Below are 20,248 nucleotides of genomic sequence, written 5' to 3'. Positions count from 1 at the left end.
GAAGGCTATCTGCAACGTGACCGTGAATTACCGCGACGCCGACCCGCTTATGTGCACATCCACACCCCTTTCCCGATTGACAGTGGATTAACCCTTTCGGACAAGATCGTAGATGACACACAATTTAAACACGCTTAACCTAGCGAACGCAACAACAACTATGATCGGGGATAGCCTCGGCTAACGTCGCTAGCTTATACTGTTCATTCCACAACAGTTAGCAGCTCTGCTTTGACAAAGTCATCAGTCATCTATCCAAAAATCACACTTACTTTTTGGCAAATCCTTGATCATAAGCAGACCGGTTAAGGAAGCAGGCATCTTCGAAGTGTTTGCAACAGAGAACACTACTTGATGATGGCATGAAATTCATTGGCTTCGTGCGAACGAAAGATGTCCATTTACGTGCCCTGCTATCCTCTTTGGCCACTCATACAACTTTTCGTTTGAGTGAGAACAAAACATCGCCACACACCGCCGTGGCATCTTACCGAGAAGCAATGCAACAAACAATACTGTTCTATGGTGGACTTTCCTCGCACTTCCCGGTGTAACGTAATTTCCGAAGATTGCCGAAGAAAAGCATTTTCGTTGTCAAGGGCGTTGCTATGGGTTAAACAAAGAATCTGGAAGGGTTGCGTTAAAAAAAATAATGAAAATATGCTTATAATTGTTTAGCCATTGATATTATTCAAAAACATGGTTGGCCAACCTTAGTTTACATTTCCCCTTTAAAAGATGTTGCTTTACTAAGAGGTTCTCAACAACAACAAAAGGATAAAGGAACTTCCTTCAATAGCTCAGTTGGGAGAGCGGAGGACTGTAGAATAACTGAAGACATCCTTAGGTCACTGGTTCAAATCCGGCTTGAAGGACTAGACTTTATGATGAAATGCAGTTACTCTTAATAGCTCGAGCTACAGTTGTATGATGAAGTTTGCATATAAAACAACATTTAAGCACCTTCAATGGCGAGGTTGTTTGAGTGCCGGCACACTACAGAGTAACCGAAAACATACTTAGGTTGCTCGCTCGAAGGACGTTCTTTAATGATAAAAATGTAGGTCATTCATAAAAGCTAAGAAGTTCTCAACAACAACAAAAAATTCATGCAACTTCCTTCAATAGCTCAGTTGGTAGAGCGGAGGACTGTAGAATCACTGAAGACATCCTTAGGTTGTTGGTTCAAATCTAGCTTGAAAGACTAGACTTGATGATGAAATGGAGCTACTCTTAATAGCTTGAGCTGCAGTTGTATGATGAAGTTTGCATACCTACGGACAATTTAGAGTGTGGATAAGGAACATGAAAAATTGAAATACCCGAGCTGAGCCTGAAACGGTATATATATTTTTGGGGAAAAATGAGGATCTATGTACACCAAAAGAACAATTGGCTAACTTACACAGAAAAATTTCGCTAGCTTAAATGCTATAAAATGCTAAAGTTTTTTTTTTTTTTACAATGCTCATAACAAACGGTTCAGACACATATTCCCACAAAAAAAGGCTAAATATATGTATAAACTAAATCATGAATGCATTAAAAAACATTAGCTCACACAAAAACTTAGCTTTACGTTGGTCTTAACAGGGAGTAGTTGGATTCAGCCATGTGAAAAGAAGCAGACCAGAAGGCAGCGCCTAGTCCACCCTAAGCAATAAAACTAAATGCAAACACTTTCAAAATAAACCATTACTTTGCCACTTTAATTAAACGAATACTCGAAGCAACAAAATTTAATTTGAATATTTTTTTTCTAATCGAATACTCAAGTTAATCGATTAATCGTTGCAGCACTAGCTGGATCTATCAAATAACTTTCCCCCCCAAAAATGCGACTTATACTCCGGTGCCTCTGATATAGTTTTTTTCCTTTTCATTGCGCATTTTATGGCTGGTGCGACATATACTCAGGTCCGACGTTTAGTCCGAAAAATACTGTAGTCACAGTACTGCCTTTTTGACATTTCCTTGATTGTATCTTGCACTGCCTTTCTCCAAAGGTTGCATGCCAACATGACAGGCTTATGTGAATAAAGCAGGCAATCAAACAGAGGCCACGTCGGTCACAACAATTACAGCCCACATAATCCATAGCAATTCTGAGAAAATTGGAGATGTTTCCAAAAGAAAGCATAGCCCGAGTGGGGGCTTCCACTCCCCTGCTGAGCACCCCTCACCCCCAACTGTCCCCTTAATGAAATAAATAATATTGAACTGCGGGAGGTGGAGGTAGAAAGCGTTTGAACTGGTGATCCTCTTTATCCATCCAGGAGCAGGAGAGGATTTGGAACCACCCTGGAGGTCGCATCTCTAATGCAGTATTGTATCTCATTAATGAGAGCTGTAGCTCACAACGACCTTGAAAACGCTTTTAAATCGGCAGGAACCCAGCAAGCGCTTTCTCTCTGAAGGTTAAAGTTCGCCAGAACCGTGAGTTATTATTCACCACTTAGGAAAGCCTCTAAGAATAGGCGGTGGTGTAATATTGAGCACTGATCTGATCTGGTTCAAGGTGGTTGTGAGGGTTAGCGCTCAAACCAGTCAGAAAGAACTGTTTCAAATTTGAAATATGTTTCAATATCAAATTTCAAAATCAATTTTCTGTTCAATGGTTTGCACATTAAACACGAACAAACAGACTTGCGGCATTTTTGTGTGCATCATTTATTTTATTCAGCCAATTTTAAGTCGTGTCAACAACATCAGTTCATAACATTTTCCTTACAAATGGGGTTCACGCTCCCATATAACAACACACACATCTATTTGTTTTTAATTATTAAAACACTACGTTTTTTGTGCCCTAAAAAGAGAACACCTTTTCACTCCTTCAACATGTAACAAATGATGATTGAATAGTGTGCGGCAGTTTTTTTCTTTTTAAAATGCAGTCGTCTTTGCAATAACAGATGACTAATAAAAATCTTTTTCTTTATTTGAACAATTTTTGGAGTGGCTGCGGTGATTTTTATTTACAAGTTGATGTTTAAAAACATATAACAAAATCCCATGTTTTTATGTGAATGGAGTGCACTTGAAGGTCACTTGAAAGGCACAGATTGAATGGCACAAAGAGAACCAGGACATTCAAATTATAGTCACGGTCCGATAAAAAAACAGGTAACTCCGTGTTTAGTGCTTTTTTTGGGGGGTGGGGGCGGGGGCGGTGCATCCTTGTGAAAAGAGAGTTTAAAGATCCTGAGTAAACACCACGTATAATTCCAATAATAACCAATAAATCCAATGCCAGGCCTGGGAGTATTATAAAAACCAACTGGTTGGTTGACAAATTTATCATGACCAGATGGATGAAAAAGTCGCAAGGACCCATGTCCAAAAATGCAAAGGATTGCAATTTGTCACTCTGTAGTGACCCCGAAAAAAATGGGGGGATTGCCCCCAACACCAGTTTAACTGATCTTAACATGAAACATAGTGGATGACTATATCACCACAAGACACATGGAGAAGTCTCAAGGATCCATGCCCAAAAATGTAAAGGACATTCTTAACTAGAAGCAACCATTTCACACTCAGTAGTGACCTCAAGGATTAAAAAAAAAAAAAAAGAAAAAAAGCCTCCGACAGTAGTTACACTGATTGACACAAAACTTGGTGGATACATTTATCATGACAGAATGCATGAAAAAGTCTCAAGGACCCAAGTCTACAAAGGTAAAAATGAGTTAGCCATCATAGCTTGAAGCAACAATTTCTCAGTTGGTAGTGACCCCAAGAAAGTTGGGGAAAAAAACAATTTGGTGGATACGTCTATCATGACACGATACAATAAAAAGTCTCAAGGACAAAAGCCAGAAATATCTGGAATCAAAAGGAAGTTGGCCATTTTAGGCTGGATTCATACTGCAGGCCTTAATGCATAATCCCGATTTTTGTCATATGTTATTTTTGGCATGCCCGCTCAGATTGCTTTTGTTCATTGAGCCCATTCAAGTATTGCGCATGCGCACTGAAGTCAGTATGCATCTTGCCTAATGCAATCAAATTGAGTTGTTTTCCTAGAAACTGCTGATAGTTAGTTTTGCCTCAGATAATCATGGACTTTTAACTGCCAACCAGCAAGGCTCATGACCTATTTTGTAAGATGAGTTAATCACCAAACAGACACACCTCCTTTTAAGTATAATATAAGCAACGCCGAGTTCTGTGTTCGGTGTGCATTTCTCTACACAGCTTTTGTTCTGTCATTGAATGCACCCAGAAATATCTGAAATTAAAACTGCGCAATAATGATCTCTTGCCTCCAGTCTTTTACTTTGCAATCCAGTCTGGCCTTCTCAACTGAATTGAAAACGAACACGCGGAGGACCTGAAAGACTGCCTCCAACAGCACTTATTCGCAGTTCGACACGCGATGAGCAAACTGACCCGTATGCACAGAAGCATCAAAACAAACGTCAGTTTTCCCCGACTGGGCCATGTAAGCAAAACTGAAATATTGCTCATTTGGCACACAGTAAGAAACCGAGCATCATCATGCTTATCGTTTTCCTCATATTTTCTTATGACTGTGGTCAAGCCTGCTTCCTGCGTAGGAAAAGCCGAGTTCAAGATGGCGCTAACGCAAATAACCAGCTACATCGCTGTCGTCTTGCCTGCTGATCATGCTCTTTGCTGACGTAATTGCTGCATGAATTCCGATTTGGGAGAGTTGACAGTTCCGACTTCCGCCACATTCTGGAAAAATGTGGCCAAGATCAGATTTAAACCACATACGAAAGTGACCCAGATCGGATTCAAAATGGTCCGCTTCTATGCGACTTGTGCCTTTTAGACCGTGAAGTTAATGCCTCACTCGAGTTGGAAAAACACCATAAGATCGGATTTGTATATTATGACTAGAGGTGTGCGAAATTTCCGATCCTTACATTATTCGCGATTCAGCCGTGGAAGATTCGAGAACGATTTACAAACATCCAAATTCTGTTTCTTGAAATATGTCAAGTAACGCAAAACTAAAACACAGTCGGCGCGGTCTTCGGGACGCAATGAGGAACGGACCAAGAGTAAACATGACATAATTACAATGCTCAACTCACGGCTCTGGCTCAACTCATGCCGCTAGATAAAAAGAAAACAATACCTGACTGCTGCCGACCGCCGATAAAAAGTCCGTCCATATACTGTAATGCTATCGGTAGATAAGATATCATATGCATATAGAGCTAGATGCGAAATGACAGACTCAACGGTGTTAGCAGCACATGTATCGAAAACTGGATGCGAAATGGCAGACTTGCAGTTAATAAACAGCCGCCATCTTAAAGCAGTAGATGTCCTTAGAGGGCTGTTGTGGCGAAACTAATTTTTAACTAAAATACTCCATTATCGGCAAAATCTTGACTTCAATCTATCTGTAAAACAGTTTTAAAACTTTCACATGTCGAAAGTAGACAGAAGGGAAATTATGGATTAACCTGAGCAATTTTAACAACTTTAACGGTTGATTCACAACATTAAATCAATTGAATTTAGTTTAAAGCTGCTTAAACAGAATGGGGACTTGAGTATTTTATTTACTGTTTCGAACTGTTAACTTGATACTGAAATAGTTTTTATTGAAGCCTGAGAGGCGTTTTGTACACTTTTTGTAACTAATGTATGAAAAAATTAAAAGCAGCTAATAGCTTGGGGGTGAGGGGGTTTCCATCAATAATTGATTTATAATCAAATCGGAGCCTCTGAATTGTAATCAGTCATCGAATCGTCTACTTCCTACCTCTAATTATGACCTGCAGTATGAACCCAGCCTTAGTTTGAAGCCATTTTTCACGTGCCGAGAAAGTTGGAGAAAAAGTCAAAACCAGTTATACTGATTAGCATGAAACTTGGTGGACAAGTCTATCATGAAAGGATGCATGGAAAAAGTCTTAAAGATCCATGACTAAAATAAAAGAGGAAGCCTGTGGTTTGGGTTTGAAACGTTTAGGTTCGAAAAACACAGATGGTCTCCTCAGTAGAAAATGAATTATCCCCCACAAGTGACACAAATCAATATTAAATTGGTTCAAGGTATTTATCATACCAGGATGCAGAAGTCTCAAGGACCCATGCAAGAAAGGAAATCGAAGCTCTTTACAACGTAGTAGATCCCACCCAGGAATGATTTTTTTTTAAAAATCCTCATAATTACTTTTTACTGAACATCAACATTCTGCTTATAACTTATGGAATGGTTGCAACGACAACTGATTTGGATCAAAATCCCAATTTGATAATGCTTCTTTGCCAACAAGTGGCGTGCACATTTCATAAACAACGGCAAAAAAAAAAAAACATCAAACAAAAAGATATGCAATGTCACAATCCCATTTTAACGGACAACAAGTCTTCCATCAGCCGCTCTCCTCTGGAACAAAAGATTTGAGTTGTTTCCGAGACGAAAGAAAATATGAAAAATAAAGTGCTGCTAAAGGTGTATTTTTCTGGTTTCCTCAAACGAAAGAGACAAGAGCAGTGATACAGCAGAAGTAGACAGCGAGGCTGCGCGAGCTCAACAATACTATGACACATAGCAGCGCACAACACTTCCACAATGGAACACATAGCAAGGCCTAGGAGAATTGATCCAAGACAGGATAGTAAGGCTGGCTTTCATTTTGGTCCATTTGTTTTTCACCCACTTGCACTTCTAAATAGAAGCTTTTCCAAACATCTATGACAGAAAATAACCCCAAGGAAAAAGAAGGATGCAGCCGAGAGCTAGCTAGCTTTATAGATGCTAGTGCACAGCTAGCATGCAATTTTAGTTGTTTAGTGCGATAATAAATTCATTTCGTCAATTCCTACTCTTAATAATTTTACACCTCAATTCATGGGTACACTACAGTGAGGTGCAGAAGTATTTGCAGCCCTTGTGATTTTAAAGTTCACCCACTTAGAAAATAGTTATAGGCCTGAAATTTCAATCATAGATGCATTCTTATCGAGACATAATCTAAAAAAAATTCCGGAACTCAAATAGTATGTTTTTTCAATATTTGTAATTTACTGGGGTTCATAAGTATTTGTACCCCTGTGTGTGCTAATATTTAGTGCAGAAGCCTTTGTTTGCAATTACAGAGGTCAGACGCTTTCTGTAGTTCTTCACCAAGTTTTTTTTGTTTTTGTTTTGTTTATTAAGACAAAGTAGCGAACTCAAAGGGGTTATGGGTGAACAGGAGGAAAGAAGGAGAGAAAGACAGAAAAAACTTAACAACAAGAAAAACATTGAACGCCCACAATAACTATGAATATGTTAGTGTTATTGTCAGCTAGATGTATTTCCAGTTGACACCATGGGGGGGTCTAGAAAATAAGTGATTGTGAGGGGTGGAGTGTACACAAATCAGCTCTGTGATCTAGAACCCAGTAATCGTGTGAATCCCTTGTGAGTGAAAGCCCGCCGGCAACCCACCCTACGCTGCCCAATCGCTGATCCCGGCACCGAGGACCGCCACCCGAGCAAGGCCACTGACATCCAGCCATGAGCGAATTCCACCAAACATGCGATAGCCACGCAGACGAGCGAAGACTCCACACTGGCGCCACCCCGGGGCCACAACCACCCCCCCCCTCAGCTGACCCAGCCAGTGCAGCCCATCCCTCCTCCCGCAGTCCAGCAAAGGGGCCATCGTCACCCCCCGGGGATCCAGGATGGTTCCCTGGGCCACCCACGCCCCCATCAACCGACCTTCAGGGATGGGGAGAGGGGACGCGCCACCAGCAACCACACCCACCACGAGCCGCAGGCACCCAGCCGGCACATTGCGGGACCCCTAATGGCCCACCAAGCCCAGGACAGGTCAGGGCCCCCTGCCGGAGCAGGCAACACCCAGCCGACACACCTGCATCCAGCTGGCGACCCATGCCGGAGCGCAAGGCAGATACCCAGGCAGAGGAAAGAGGGGAAGGCGGCAGCAGGAGAACGGCAAGGAGGTGCTGCAAGGCGGTGCCAGATCGGACCCCCCCACGGCCGGCAGCCCAGGCAGAAGGGAGGCCACGCCCCGGGAGCCAAGCCATAGAGAAAAAGTGTGGGATCTACCTACCACCCCATTACCCAGCACAGTGATGGCATTGAGTGGGGAGGGTAGTGCAATGTATGTATTAAAATTGGAGAGCTCGGCTTGAGGCAGTGGGACCGCTGCATGGAATTTTTACCCAGCCGCCCGTCCCGCTGCCCTTTGACGGATTGTTTGCTTTGCTTCCCCAGGTTTTCACATATGGAAGTAGGGATTTTCGCCAATTCCTCAACACAAATTTTCTCTAGATCTGTCAGGTTTTGGGACTGTCGTTGAGAAATACGAAGTTTCAGCTCCATCCAAACATTTTATATTGGATTGAAGTCTGGAGACTGGCTAGGCCACTCCAGAACCTTGATATGCTTTTTACGAAGCCAATACTTGGTTATTCTGGCTGTCTGCTTCGGGCTATTGTCATGTTGGAAGACCCAGTCACGACCCATTTTCAATGATCTAACTGAGGGAAGGAGGTTATTCCCAAAAATCTCACAGTCCTCTCCTTAATACAGTGCAGTTGTCTAGTCCCATAATTAAGAAAAACACCCCCAAAGCATTATGCTACGATCCCCATACTTCACAGTAGGGATGGTGTTCTTGGGATGGTACTCATCATTCCTCTTCCTCCAAACACTATGAGTGCCATGCCTGATTTTAAACCATGACGTCCTAGTGTATTACCAACAATAACCTTTGAAATGGTGGTCCCAGCTCCTTTCAGGTCATTGACCAGCTCTTCAGTGTTGTTCTTGGCTGATTCCTCACCATTCTTAGGATCACTGAGACCCTACTAGGTTGATCTTGCATGGAGCCCCAGTCTGAGAGAGATTGACAGTCATGTTTAGCTTCTTCCATTTTCTAATAATTGCTCAAACAGTAGATCTTATATCACCAAGCTGCTTGGCAACTGCACCATAACCCTGTCGAGCCTTGTAGAGGTCTACAATTCTGTCTCTGGTGTCTTTGGACTTCTTTGTCTTGCCCATGGCAGCAGTTGGATTATGATTGACTGCGGGGTGCATAGGTGACAATAATGAGCTCAAACGGGTGGTGGGTGGGTTGTTACTCATGGGGTAAAGGTGGACATTTTTTAAAGGCAGAGTGAAAACTCTTGTGTTATAATTATTGCTGACTCTCAGGTGTACAAATACTTATGAACTTATGAATGTAAATTAAAAAGGAATTATTTAAAAAAAAAAAAAAAAAAAAAACATTTTGGGTTTTTGGGCTTTTTTTTTTTAATAATTCCTTTTTAATTTACATTCATAAGTTCATAAGTATTTGTACAAAAACATTTTGGGTTTTTGGGCTTTTTTTTTTTTTTTTTTGATTATGTCTCTATAAGTGGAAATGCATCTATGACTGAAATTTCAGACCTCGAGCTATTTTCTAAGTGGATGAACTTGCAAAATCACAAGGAATGCAAATACTTCTGCTCTTCACTGTACATGGCAATAAAAAGAAAGGGGGCGGGGGTGGTATGGCAAAATTACAGCATAATATCGTAATGTGTTTTGATTATAGTATACGTGTGTGTTAGTATTATGTATGCACACATATTTTAATTGCCATTTTTGGTAGATTTTTTATGGATTCATGTGGCCTTTGCTTTAACAATTACTACATATATTTTCTCTAAAAATGAATAAAATATTGTCAATCTAGAGGCAACAAGTAATATAAATACAAAATATTAAAAGAAACACGGAGATATAATATCACAAGGCGGGAAATACATCACTTTCCTCAGTAACTTATTGGGGGGTTATTTCATGGAAAAGTGCGCCATCTGGAGGCGAAAGCCGTGCAGGAGCTACAGTGCGAAAGTCTACAGTGTTACATACAGCATTTTTTACAGTATGGTTGCTCAGTGAAAAAGTAGATCTATATAAAAATAACCTTCCTTCTTTGAAATATCAAAAACCTTCTGACGCACCTCTTTGACGTCTCACCCGTCAAGTTTTCTGAGTGACACGCGGGGTAGAGGGTTCCGTGTGTGCGTGGTGGCTATGTGTATAAGAGGGGGGACAGCAGAAGACGTAATGGTGGATCCCACGTGGTGAAGACGACCGAAATGTGCTGACAGTGTGAAAATCATTCTATGCTGGGACCTGTCTAGAAAGTAGAATCCCCCCTCCTCTCCTCGTCCCCCTCCTCACTGTGACCAAGAATTGTCCCGTTAGCCAGGGATAGGGGGGTCGCTTCAAAGCTGTGAGTCGGCCCCCAGGCTGTTGAGCTCCTCGTGCTTCTCACCGCCCGTGACGGCGCTCTGGCGGAAGCCTGATGCGATCTCGTCAAAAGTCCGGCCCTTGGTCTCGGGGACCTTGAAGTAGGTGAAAACGAAGAAGAAGAGCAGCAGCACGATGAAGATGACAAAGACGTAGGCGCCGCATGCCGTCTGCACACAAGAGGGAAGACATACAAGGTGTTAGATGACGTCTTTGGACTCATAGGAAAGAATATTCACTGCAATTGGTGCATGTGTGTGTTGTTGTGGTGGAGGGTTGTCAAATTCATCAAAGATTTGTTCCTAAAATGTTGTGTCCGGATACAATATTTGATTGCATACTCAGTTATTATTATTATTATTATTTTCCCATAACACCGGTCACTAAAAATTGGTTGTCTCAGGGTAAAATTTATTCTAGAATTCTCTTGTGGTAATGCAGGACATTTTTACATTTTCCTTGTTATCTCATTGGCTGCCATTGACGGCGCTAGACATCCAGGCCAATTGAAGAGGGAGGTTTGGCAGCGAATAAACGAACGTCAATCATTCAAAGAGTTAAAAAAATATGCATAAAGCATTACAGGAATACCTAAGTACGTAAAAAATTAGTATTCCAAACAGAGGTTGCGCTAGACTTTTTCGTTGTCTGTCATAAAAATCCGGTCATAATCTATTTTTACCTGTCACTTAAATTTTTAAAATGATAATAATGACATATTCAATAGTATTTAGTTTTCATTTATTTTTAATTAATATTCTGTCCGAACAAGCTTAACAGAGAATCCACACCGTGCCATCACACATCAAGCAGATGAATATGTAACTTTTTCTCCGCAGTGACAAAAACAGCTGACTATGGCTAGGCTACATATGGAACATATGGAACAATGAAATTAACAGTTCACCTGCTGTGGCCTGAACGCAGTCTCACACTTTCCACCTGGTGCGCATGGACTTGAATTGCGTGCCCGCTTGTGCATAATCAAATGTCTCAAGAAGAAACTTTTTTGAAGAAACTCTGAGTAAAGCCAACGACGTCATGCATCAAGAGAGACAATAGCTAATTAATACTCTCACGCGCCACCCTGTGGTCTGGGGTGTGAATTGCAACCTGTCAAAATGACAGGTGGACTTCAGTTTTTTCCGTCACCGTTTTAAAAAAAACGGTCAATGACGGAAAATATTCGGTTAACGCGACCCCTGATTCCAAATGCATAATAGTAGTGCTGCAACAATCAATCGATTAACTCGAGTAATTCGATTAGAAAAAAGCTTGGAATCAAATTTTGCTGCTTCGAGTATTCTTTTAATTAGAGTGGCGTTGTAATGGTTTCTTTTGATAGTGTTTGCATTCAGTTTGATTTGATTTGAGTGAATACACTGCCCTCTAGTGGCAAGAGTGAATATGACATAATTCATGTAAGATGACTGAGTCCAGCTGCTCCCTGTTAAGACCAACATAAGGTTGTAAGTTTTTGTTTAAGCTAATATTTTCCTTTGCATTCGTACTTTAGAGATATATTTGACTGTTTTTGTTGTTGTTGTGGGAATATGAGTTTGAAGGATTTGTTAAAAGCATTGTAAAAAAACGTTAGCATTTTTTTAGCATTTAAGCTAGCGGACTTTTGCTATGCAAGTTATCCAACTGTTCTCTTGTTGTACTGTACTTAGATCCTCATTTTATTTCTTTTACACCATACTATATATACTAAAAAAATTAGGGGTGTCAAACGATTAAAATTTTTAATCGAGTTAATCACAGCTTAAAACTTAATTAATCGTAATTAATCGCAATTCAAACCATCTATAAAATATGCTATATTTTTCTGTAAATTATTGTTGGAATGGAAAGATAAGACACAAGACGGATATACAGTATACATTCAACACATAGTACATAAGTACTGTATTTGTTCATTATATTTATAACAATAAATCAACAAGATGGCATTAACATAATTAACATTCTGTTAAAGCGATCCATGGATAGAAAGACTTGTAGTTCTTGAAAGATAAATGTTCGTACAGGTTATAGAAATTTTATATTAAAACCCCTCTTAATGTTTTCGTTTTAATAAAGTTTGTAAAATTTTCAATCAAAAAATAAACTAGTAGCTCGCCATTGTTGATGTCAATAATAATTATGGTGCTGAAACCCATAAAATCAGTCGCACCCAAGCGCCAGCAGAGGGCGGCAAAACACCAAAAAAACAAGTCACAAGTGGAAATGACACTTTGCTATCATATTAATCTGAGCGGGGCATGTGCGTTAAATGCGCCCAATATTTTAATGTGATTAATTAAAAACATTGATTAACGCTCGTTAACGCGATAATTAAAAAAATAAATAAATAAATATATATATATATATATATATATATATATATATATATATATATATATATATATATATATATTAGGGCTGTCAAAATTATCGCGTTAACGCGCGGTAATTAATTTTTTAAATTAATCACGTTAAAATATTTGACGCAATTAACGCACATGTCCCGCTCAGACAGTATTCTGCCTTTTGGTAAGCTTTACAGCAAGGCTTTTTGTACTGTCTAACAGCGAACTCTTGTGGTCGCTTTGCGACATGGTTTATTGTTGTCTTGCCAGGATGGCTGCAGGACGTCTCGGGCTGACGCCTACGTTGTAATGTTGTGCTTATATGATCCTTGGACAAGATTTGTCCGTAAGTATGGTTGTTGTAAATAATGCACATATTATGTTAGTAAGGGAAATGTTATATTTTTTGTATGAGACGCTTTTTGTTTATGTTTTGTGAACCTGTGTAGCGTGCTAAGCTAACGTTGTTGCTAATGCAATGCTTGTGTACTTTTTTTTTTGTAGTTTTAAAGGGGACAATGGTTTGTGGCCAATTTATTAATAAATCAGATGGAAAAGAAAGAAGTCTGATTATTATGGCGTCGTTCACTAGCTGTCTAGCTTTGGAAAAAGTAGACGCTTCGGAGTGAGGGCAGCATAGACAGATTTAAATGACAGTAGAGTGAAATGCCCACTACAGTCCTTGTGTACCGTATGTTGAATGTATATATCCATCTTGTGTCTTATCTTTCCATTCCAACAATTTATTTTACAGAATATATATATAATTCACAGAAAAATATGGCATATTTTATAAATGGTTAGAATTGCGATTAATTGCGATTAATTACGATTAATTCATTTTTAAGCTGTAATTAACTCAATTAAAAATTTGAATCGTTTGACAGCCCTAATATATATATATATATATATATATATATATATATATATATATATATATATATATACTAAAATATATTCTGCAACGCATTAAATATTTCTAATCCTATTACTCGATTATTTAAACTAACATCTTGATAGATTAATCGACTACTAAAATAATCGATAACTGCAGCCCTACAGTGGGGAGAACAAGTATTTGATACACTGGCAGTGTATCAAATATTTGTTCTCCCCACTGTATATAATAGTATAAAGAAAAATACTAAAAATAGAAAATTAAATATGTGTATATATGTACATTTCCTTCTATTTCCTATTTTTTTAGCTTTATAAACAAAGATATTTAGAATTTGCCAAATTTGACTTTTATTTTCAATTTAGCTTTATATATTTTGTTTATTATGATCATTTTCATGTACTTATGTATTCCCCACATGCTTTTTGATGTATATTTGTTCAACATCAAGGAGGTTCATGATAAGACCTGATTTAAGGTCTTAAAATTTGACCATGTTTTACTCACAGCTAAATACTGGAAGCCCATCCCAACAATGAAATTGGCGGTCCAGTTGGAGAACCCAGCCACGGCCATGGCTGAAGGCCTCGGCCCTTGAGAAAACAACTCGGCAACGATAAACCAAGGGATGGGACCCGGTCCTATCTCGAAAAAGGCTACGAAGGCGAAGATAGCCACGATGCTCAGGTAGGACATCCATTTGACCTGGTCCTGGAAAATAACGAGAGAGGGCCGCGTTAACATGAAGAACTAGGATTTCCGCGGCTCGGACCCAACAGGGATCACATACCAGCAAAGCCATGGCAATGGTCATCAGGAGGGCAGAACCGGCCATTCCCATCAGACCCAACAGGTGAAGAGACCTACGGCCGGCGCGCTCCACGACAAACAGCTGCACACAGGAAACATACATGAACAACTCTTCACTCAACATAAATTGATTTTATTTCTGTTTAGTTGGGCTTTTGCACACTCACCGACACCACAGTGAAAGCCGTGTTAACGACGCCCGCTCCGATGGTGGCGTAGACTGGCTGCGCTACGCCAGCTTGCTCGAAGATGCTCGTTGAGTAGTAAAAGACCTGCCATGATCGCATCAAACATAACTTTTAGTTTGGGCTTAGGCGATAATGTACATACACAACGTGAACTCTGAACTCACGGCGTTGATGCCCGACAGCTGCTGGGAAAGTTGAAGTATGACAGCAACGAGGAGGGGTTGGCGGTAGAGCGGCGAGCGGAAAAGCTCCAAGATCGTCACTTTCTTCTCTCGCATCATCTGCCGACTCTCTTCTTTCATCTCCTGCATGTCGGCGCTCACGTCGTTGGTGCCCCTTAACTTCTTTAAAACTGAAGAAAGGACAAAAAACACAGGTGAGCATATGAACAATGAAAAGACCACAGCACATTTGATTTGAACTATTACATATATTTCTTATGTTTTGCAATTCATTCTTTTTCAAAAATATATTGTTTAAATTCATAGCATATTTTGGATTTACAATATTCATCTTGTTTGGTCTGGTACTGAATGGGCCACTGCGGCCCATTCAGTACCAGTTTGACACCCCTGCTTTCCACCCATTTTGCATTTCAGCGTCAAAGTTTCATTTATTTCTAATAATTTCAATATATTTTCATCCTTCAAGGTGACCTTATCCAACAAAAATAAAACTGTACCAAACAATAAGATTGAACCCACCAGTTTTGGCTTTGTTTTCTTCATTTTTGTTGATTAGCAGGAAACGTGGGCTCTCAGAGCAGAGAGGCAGCAGGACGCACTGTAGCACTGACGGTATGAAGATGAAGCCCAAGAGGAGCGGCCACAAATCACTGTTACCCATGATGGCCTCTAACCCAAACACCTACAACCCAACCACAAGAGTCAGAAGACTGATGACGTCTTGTCAAAAGACATTAATGGCAAAAAAAAAGGACAGTACCTGTGCAATGAGGATGCCCACGACAATGCCGAGCTGGTGGAGGGTGCCCAGAGCCCCCCGAAGTGACGTGGGTGACACCTCGCCCACGTACATGGGCACGAAGCCGGTTGAAAGGCCTGAGTAATATCCCACCACAAAGCGACCAATGATGAGCATCTCAAAGGAGGACGCTGTCTTGGAGAAGCCCATCAAGGCCGCTGAGATCAGGGCCAGGACATTAGCCATGAGCATGGAATTTCTCCTGAGAATGTCAAAATCATTGGCAATTAGGCTATGTTTACACTTAAAATCAAAGAGTAATTACAATTCAATGTCTGGATCTGATATCTTTAACAATCAGTGTAATGGGGAGTATCGCTTGCCGAGTGTGTTTCAGCTTTGCATCGCGCAATTGGTAGGGGGGCCAGTGGCGGAATGCAGAGGCAACAAAGAATTCTGCAGACTAAGATTACTATTTTAACTTGCAATTATAGGCGGCCCCTGGCTTGCCAACGAGTTCCGTTCCTAGTATGGGGACGTACAGTGGGGCAAATCAGCATTTAGTCAACCAGTAATTGTGCAAGTTCTCCCACTTGAAAATATTAGAGAGGTCTGTAATTGTCAACATGGGGAAACCTCAACCATGAGAGACAGAATGTGGAAAAAAAAACAGAAAATCACATTATTTGATTTTTAAAGTATTTATTTGCAAATCATGGTGGAAAATAAGAATTTTGGTCAATACCAAAAGTTTATCTTAATACTTTGTTATGTACCCTTTGTTGGCAATAACGGAGGCCAAGCGTTTTCTGTAACTCTTCACAAGCTTTTCACACACTGTTGCTGGTATTTTGGCCCATTCCTCCATGCAGATCTCCTCTAGAGCAGTGATGTTTTGGGGCTGTCGTTGGGCAACACGGACTTTCAACTCCCTCCACAGATTTTCTATGGGGTTGAGATCTGGAGACTGGCTAGGCCACTCCAGGACCTTGAAATGCTTCTTACGAAGCCGCTCCTTTGTTGCTCTGGCTGTGTGTTTGGGATCATTGTCATGCTGAAAGACCCAGCCACGTCTCATCTTCAATGCCCTTGATGATGGAAGGAGATTTTCACTCAAAATATCTCGATACATGGCCCCATTCATTCTTTCCTTTACACAGATCAGTCGTCCCGGTCCCTTTACAGAAAAACAGCCCCAAAGCATGATGTTTCCACCCCCATGCTTCACAGTGAGTATGGTGTTCTTCGGATGCAATTCAGTATTCTTTCTCCTCCAAACATGAGAACCTGTGTTTCTACCAAAAAGTTATATTTTGGTTTTATCTGACCATAACACATTCTCCCAGTCCTCTTCTGGATCATCCAAATGCTCTCTAGCGAACCGCAGACGGGCCTGGACGTGTACTGGCTTCAGCAGGGGGACACGTCTGGCAGTGCAGGATTTGAGTCCATGGCGGCGCATTGTGTTACTAATAGTAGCCTTTGTTACTGTGGTCCCAGCTCTCTGTAGGTCATTCACTAGGTCCCCATGTGTGGTTCTGGGATTTTTGCTCACCGTTCTTGTTATCATTTTGATGCCACGGGTTGAGATCTTGCATGGAGCCCCAAATCGAGGAAGATTATCAGTGGTCTTGTATGTCTTCCATTTTCTAATAATTGCTTCCACAGTTGATTTCTTTACACCAAGCGTTTTACCTATTGCAGATTCAGTCTTCCCAGCCTGGTGCAGGTCTACAATTTTGTCTCTGGTGTCCTTCGACAGCTTTGGTCTTGGCCATAGTGGAGTTTGGAGTGTGACTGACTGAGCTTGTGGACAGGTGTCTTTTATACCGATAATGAGTTAAAATAGGTGCCATTAATACATGTAACGAGTGGAGCCTCGTTAGACCTCGTTAGAAGAAGTTAGACGTCTTTGACAGCCAGAAATCTTGCTTGTTTGTAGGTGACCAAATACTTATTTTCCACTCTAATTTGGAAATAAATTCTTTAAAAATCAAACAATGTAATTTTCTGTTTTTTTCCACATTCTGTCTCTCATGGTTGAAGTTTACCCATGTTGACAATTACAGGCCTCTCTAATCTTTTCAAGCAGGAGAACTACACCACAATTGGTGGTTGACTAAATACTTATTTGCCCCACTGTAAATGGAAGTGTGGGTGAAATTTAACATCACAGCTCTATGAAATTGCGGTGACTACGTATGTGTCAATACCTTCCAAACCGGTTGACGAAGACGCCGACAGAGAAGGAGCCAAAGATGCCGCCCACAGAGAAGATGGCTACGGCGATGGACCAGATAGCTTTGAGAGTGTTGTCTGTAATGGGCTGCTGGTAGCGTTCGACCCATGTCGTATTAATGAAGTTCTCAATGATCTGCAGAGAAGACGGGATGAAATGGATGAAAATTATTACTGCTACGGTCATTTCTAATCTTTACTGGGGTTTTCAAGTGATAGTTCAAAATCAGTGGGAAAAGCTTTTTTGTGATAAATAATTGTTCTGGGACCAATTAAATGAAAAGGTTTTTCCTAGTTCCTAGGGTTTATATTAAGATGCTGACAGCTGAGCCGCTGCAGCGTGGCCAGCTGATGGCGACACAGCGCAGTCACCACCCTTTCCTCGCAAGGAGGAAGTTACTCCTGCCAAATTTACCCCATCCCCCACCACGACTGTGTTGATAAACACACCCTGGTGAGCGAATGGCAGAGGTTAAATAACTCCGCCTGCTAGTGTGTGTGCATGTTAATGCTTATGTCACAGCAGCAGCGCCGCTCACATGATTCCAAAAATGTTACCACGTGGTGGGTGACTTCGCTAGTATGCTGCTTGACCTCCGCTGACTCGATCGACGTCCAGGTCGAGTGTCACATGGGTCTTGTGTTTATTTTCAAAGGCAGGCCAGTGTCCACCTGAGGTGGGGTTCTCATACATTATAAGTTTACGGCCCCGTTACATGGGGCCAATTTTTCAGGGTAAGTCTCTTAATTCTAATGTAAACTAAACATTACTACCAAAACCACATAGGCCTACTGGACGAAAAAAGGTGCTGATAAAATGAGAAAGTCATGACATGTTAAGTATTTTTAAATTTAAACAAAAGTATATGTCAATAGAAGAGGAAAAAGTATCGTGAACCTCACTATTGACGACAAAAAAAAAAAAATTGTAGAGTGAGCCTTCTCATGAATCAGGCATTTTTGTAGGCTATTTTGTGGGGGGTTGTGAATTTCCCTTTAACACCATAACTTCAATCTTGTTTCCAAGGATAAAAAATACCCGAGTTTAGGCACTAATCCTCTCTAACCCGAACCCCCAAAATATGTCATGTTTACACAATGAATAGGACATTATTCCACTTTTAACACACCTCTTGTTTATTAAAAAAAAATCATGATATCCTACCTAAGTGTGATATATTATTAACACATCAAACCTATTAATACACCCAAAGCTAAGGTGGGAGGACTAATTGGTTAACTATGATGCCATATGAACTTTTACAGGTTTTAAAAAGATAGATCACAATAAAGTATTTCAACTTGTTGTGTGGGTGTCACAGCTACGGTAAACAGGACCCACTAGCACCAAACTAGCGGGCTTGTCTTAGCTTTGAAAGCACTTATCACCTCGCACTTGCTTACAGATACTTCTTATCACATAGTGTCACTCTGCTCATGACCTTCACAATCGCTCACATCTTCACTGACAATGCCGTTTTCATTTTCTTTTCTTTTTAAATTTAAATTGACATAATCATCCTGAGATCTTTGCATATTTAGTCAATTCAATGAGTTATTGACAGATAAGGACTGACATATTTTTAGTTAAGGCTTAACTCCCACACTTCCTCCTTAGCCACGTTTGAGTGGAAAGTAGACCACAAAAAGACGTCACACCAGGAAGCGCAGGACGGTTCCAGCATGCAAAGTAGATACAAGCCGCCACAATGATATATTGTACATACAAACACAATAGCTTACCTTCATGCCTCAACTGTGAAACCAGTAGTGTGGGTTCTACTACACTCAATTTGGCAGGAGTAATTTAGTTGCTTGTTGGTAAATTGTTCAGAGCCTAATTCTCAATTTTTGACATTTACTGTTTGTTAACATGTCTTTTGAAACTCTTGTGTGCATTCCACAGCTTTCCTACTTAGAAACAGCAAGACCTCTAATCGAGCTTAGATTTAGACATTATTAACTCATTTACTGCCATTGACGGCAATTGATGTCCAATCTGTTCAGTAAGCATTAGGGCTGAATGATATTGGGGAAAAAACTGACATTGTGACTTTTTGGGGGTTTGCGATATATATTGCGAATTAAAACTGGAAGAATTTATATAGATACTTTGGGTGAGTCACCATGACCACATTGTTTTCATGTAATACCGTTTATTCCAGGGTAAGAGGGTTAATTTGTGGATGATAAAGATTGCTTTATATAAAAGGCAGAGGCGGGTAGTAATGCGTTTACTTAATTTACTTAAGCAACTTTTTGAGAAACAAGTACTTTTTACTTTTACTTAAGTGGATTCATGAAGAAGAAAAGCTACTCTTACTCCACTATTTTGGGCTACGCTGAAGTCGTTACATTTTTTTCTTTTTATTATACATAATGTCTTTATTTTTGTCAGAGATGCCAACAGTAGCTCCACAAATTTCACCAATGATATGTCGCAACAATAAACACATGACTCCATTATACCAATCAGACACAAGCTTGCCATACTATGATCACGCCGGTCTATTCAATCACGTGGTGTCTTTAAAGCACCATAAAAAAATAAGTACAGTGGTACCTCGTCATACGATTGCTTCGACAC

General features: G+C 40.4%; 1 protein-coding gene and 2 non-coding genes across 3 annotated transcripts in view; 2 read left to right on the top strand and 1 right to left on the bottom strand.

Annotated features, from left to right (window-relative positions):
• Nucleotides 1-789: 789 nt before the first annotated feature.
• On the top strand, nt 790-875 carry trnay-gua (transfer RNA tyrosine (anticodon GUA)). The gene is given in 2 exon segments: nt 790-826; nt 840-875. It is a non-coding gene; the product is annotated as a tRNA-Tyr (tRNA).
• A 243-nt stretch (nt 876-1,118) lies between these two features.
• On the top strand, nt 1,119-1,204 carry trnay-gua (transfer RNA tyrosine (anticodon GUA)). Its single transcript is given in 2 exon segments — nt 1,119-1,155; nt 1,169-1,204. It is a non-coding gene; the product is annotated as a tRNA-Tyr (tRNA).
• Nucleotides 1,205-2,923: 1,719 nt separating this feature from the next.
• The window catches only part of slc2a1b (solute carrier family 2 member 1b), a 38,907-nt gene continuing 21,582 nt past the window's right edge, over nt 2,924-20,248 (bottom strand). Inside the window, exons 3-10 of the mRNA XM_057845677.1 lie at nt 17,637-17,797; nt 15,445-15,685; nt 15,204-15,366; nt 14,664-14,851; nt 14,479-14,583; nt 14,292-14,393; nt 14,009-14,212; nt 2,924-10,422 (exon numbers count right to left, since the gene is read on the bottom strand). Coding sequence (XP_057701660.1) covers nt 10,228-10,422; nt 14,009-14,212; nt 14,292-14,393; nt 14,479-14,583; nt 14,664-14,851; nt 15,204-15,366; nt 15,445-15,685; nt 17,637-17,797 — 1,359 coding nt within the window. The 3' untranslated portion in view covers nt 2,924-10,227. The remainder of the gene's footprint in view (nt 10,423-14,008; nt 14,213-14,291; nt 14,394-14,478; nt 14,584-14,663; nt 14,852-15,203; nt 15,367-15,444; nt 15,686-17,636; nt 17,798-20,248) is intronic.

Source organism: Corythoichthys intestinalis, chromosome 9, assembly GCF_030265065.1.
Source record: "Corythoichthys intestinalis isolate RoL2023-P3 chromosome 9, ASM3026506v1, whole genome shotgun sequence".
In the NCBI taxonomy this organism is placed as follows: domain Eukaryota; kingdom Metazoa; phylum Chordata; class Actinopteri; order Syngnathiformes; family Syngnathidae; genus Corythoichthys; species Corythoichthys intestinalis.
The sequence above is the reverse complement of the archived record's forward strand: the minus strand, read 5'-3'. Positions and strand labels throughout refer to the sequence as shown.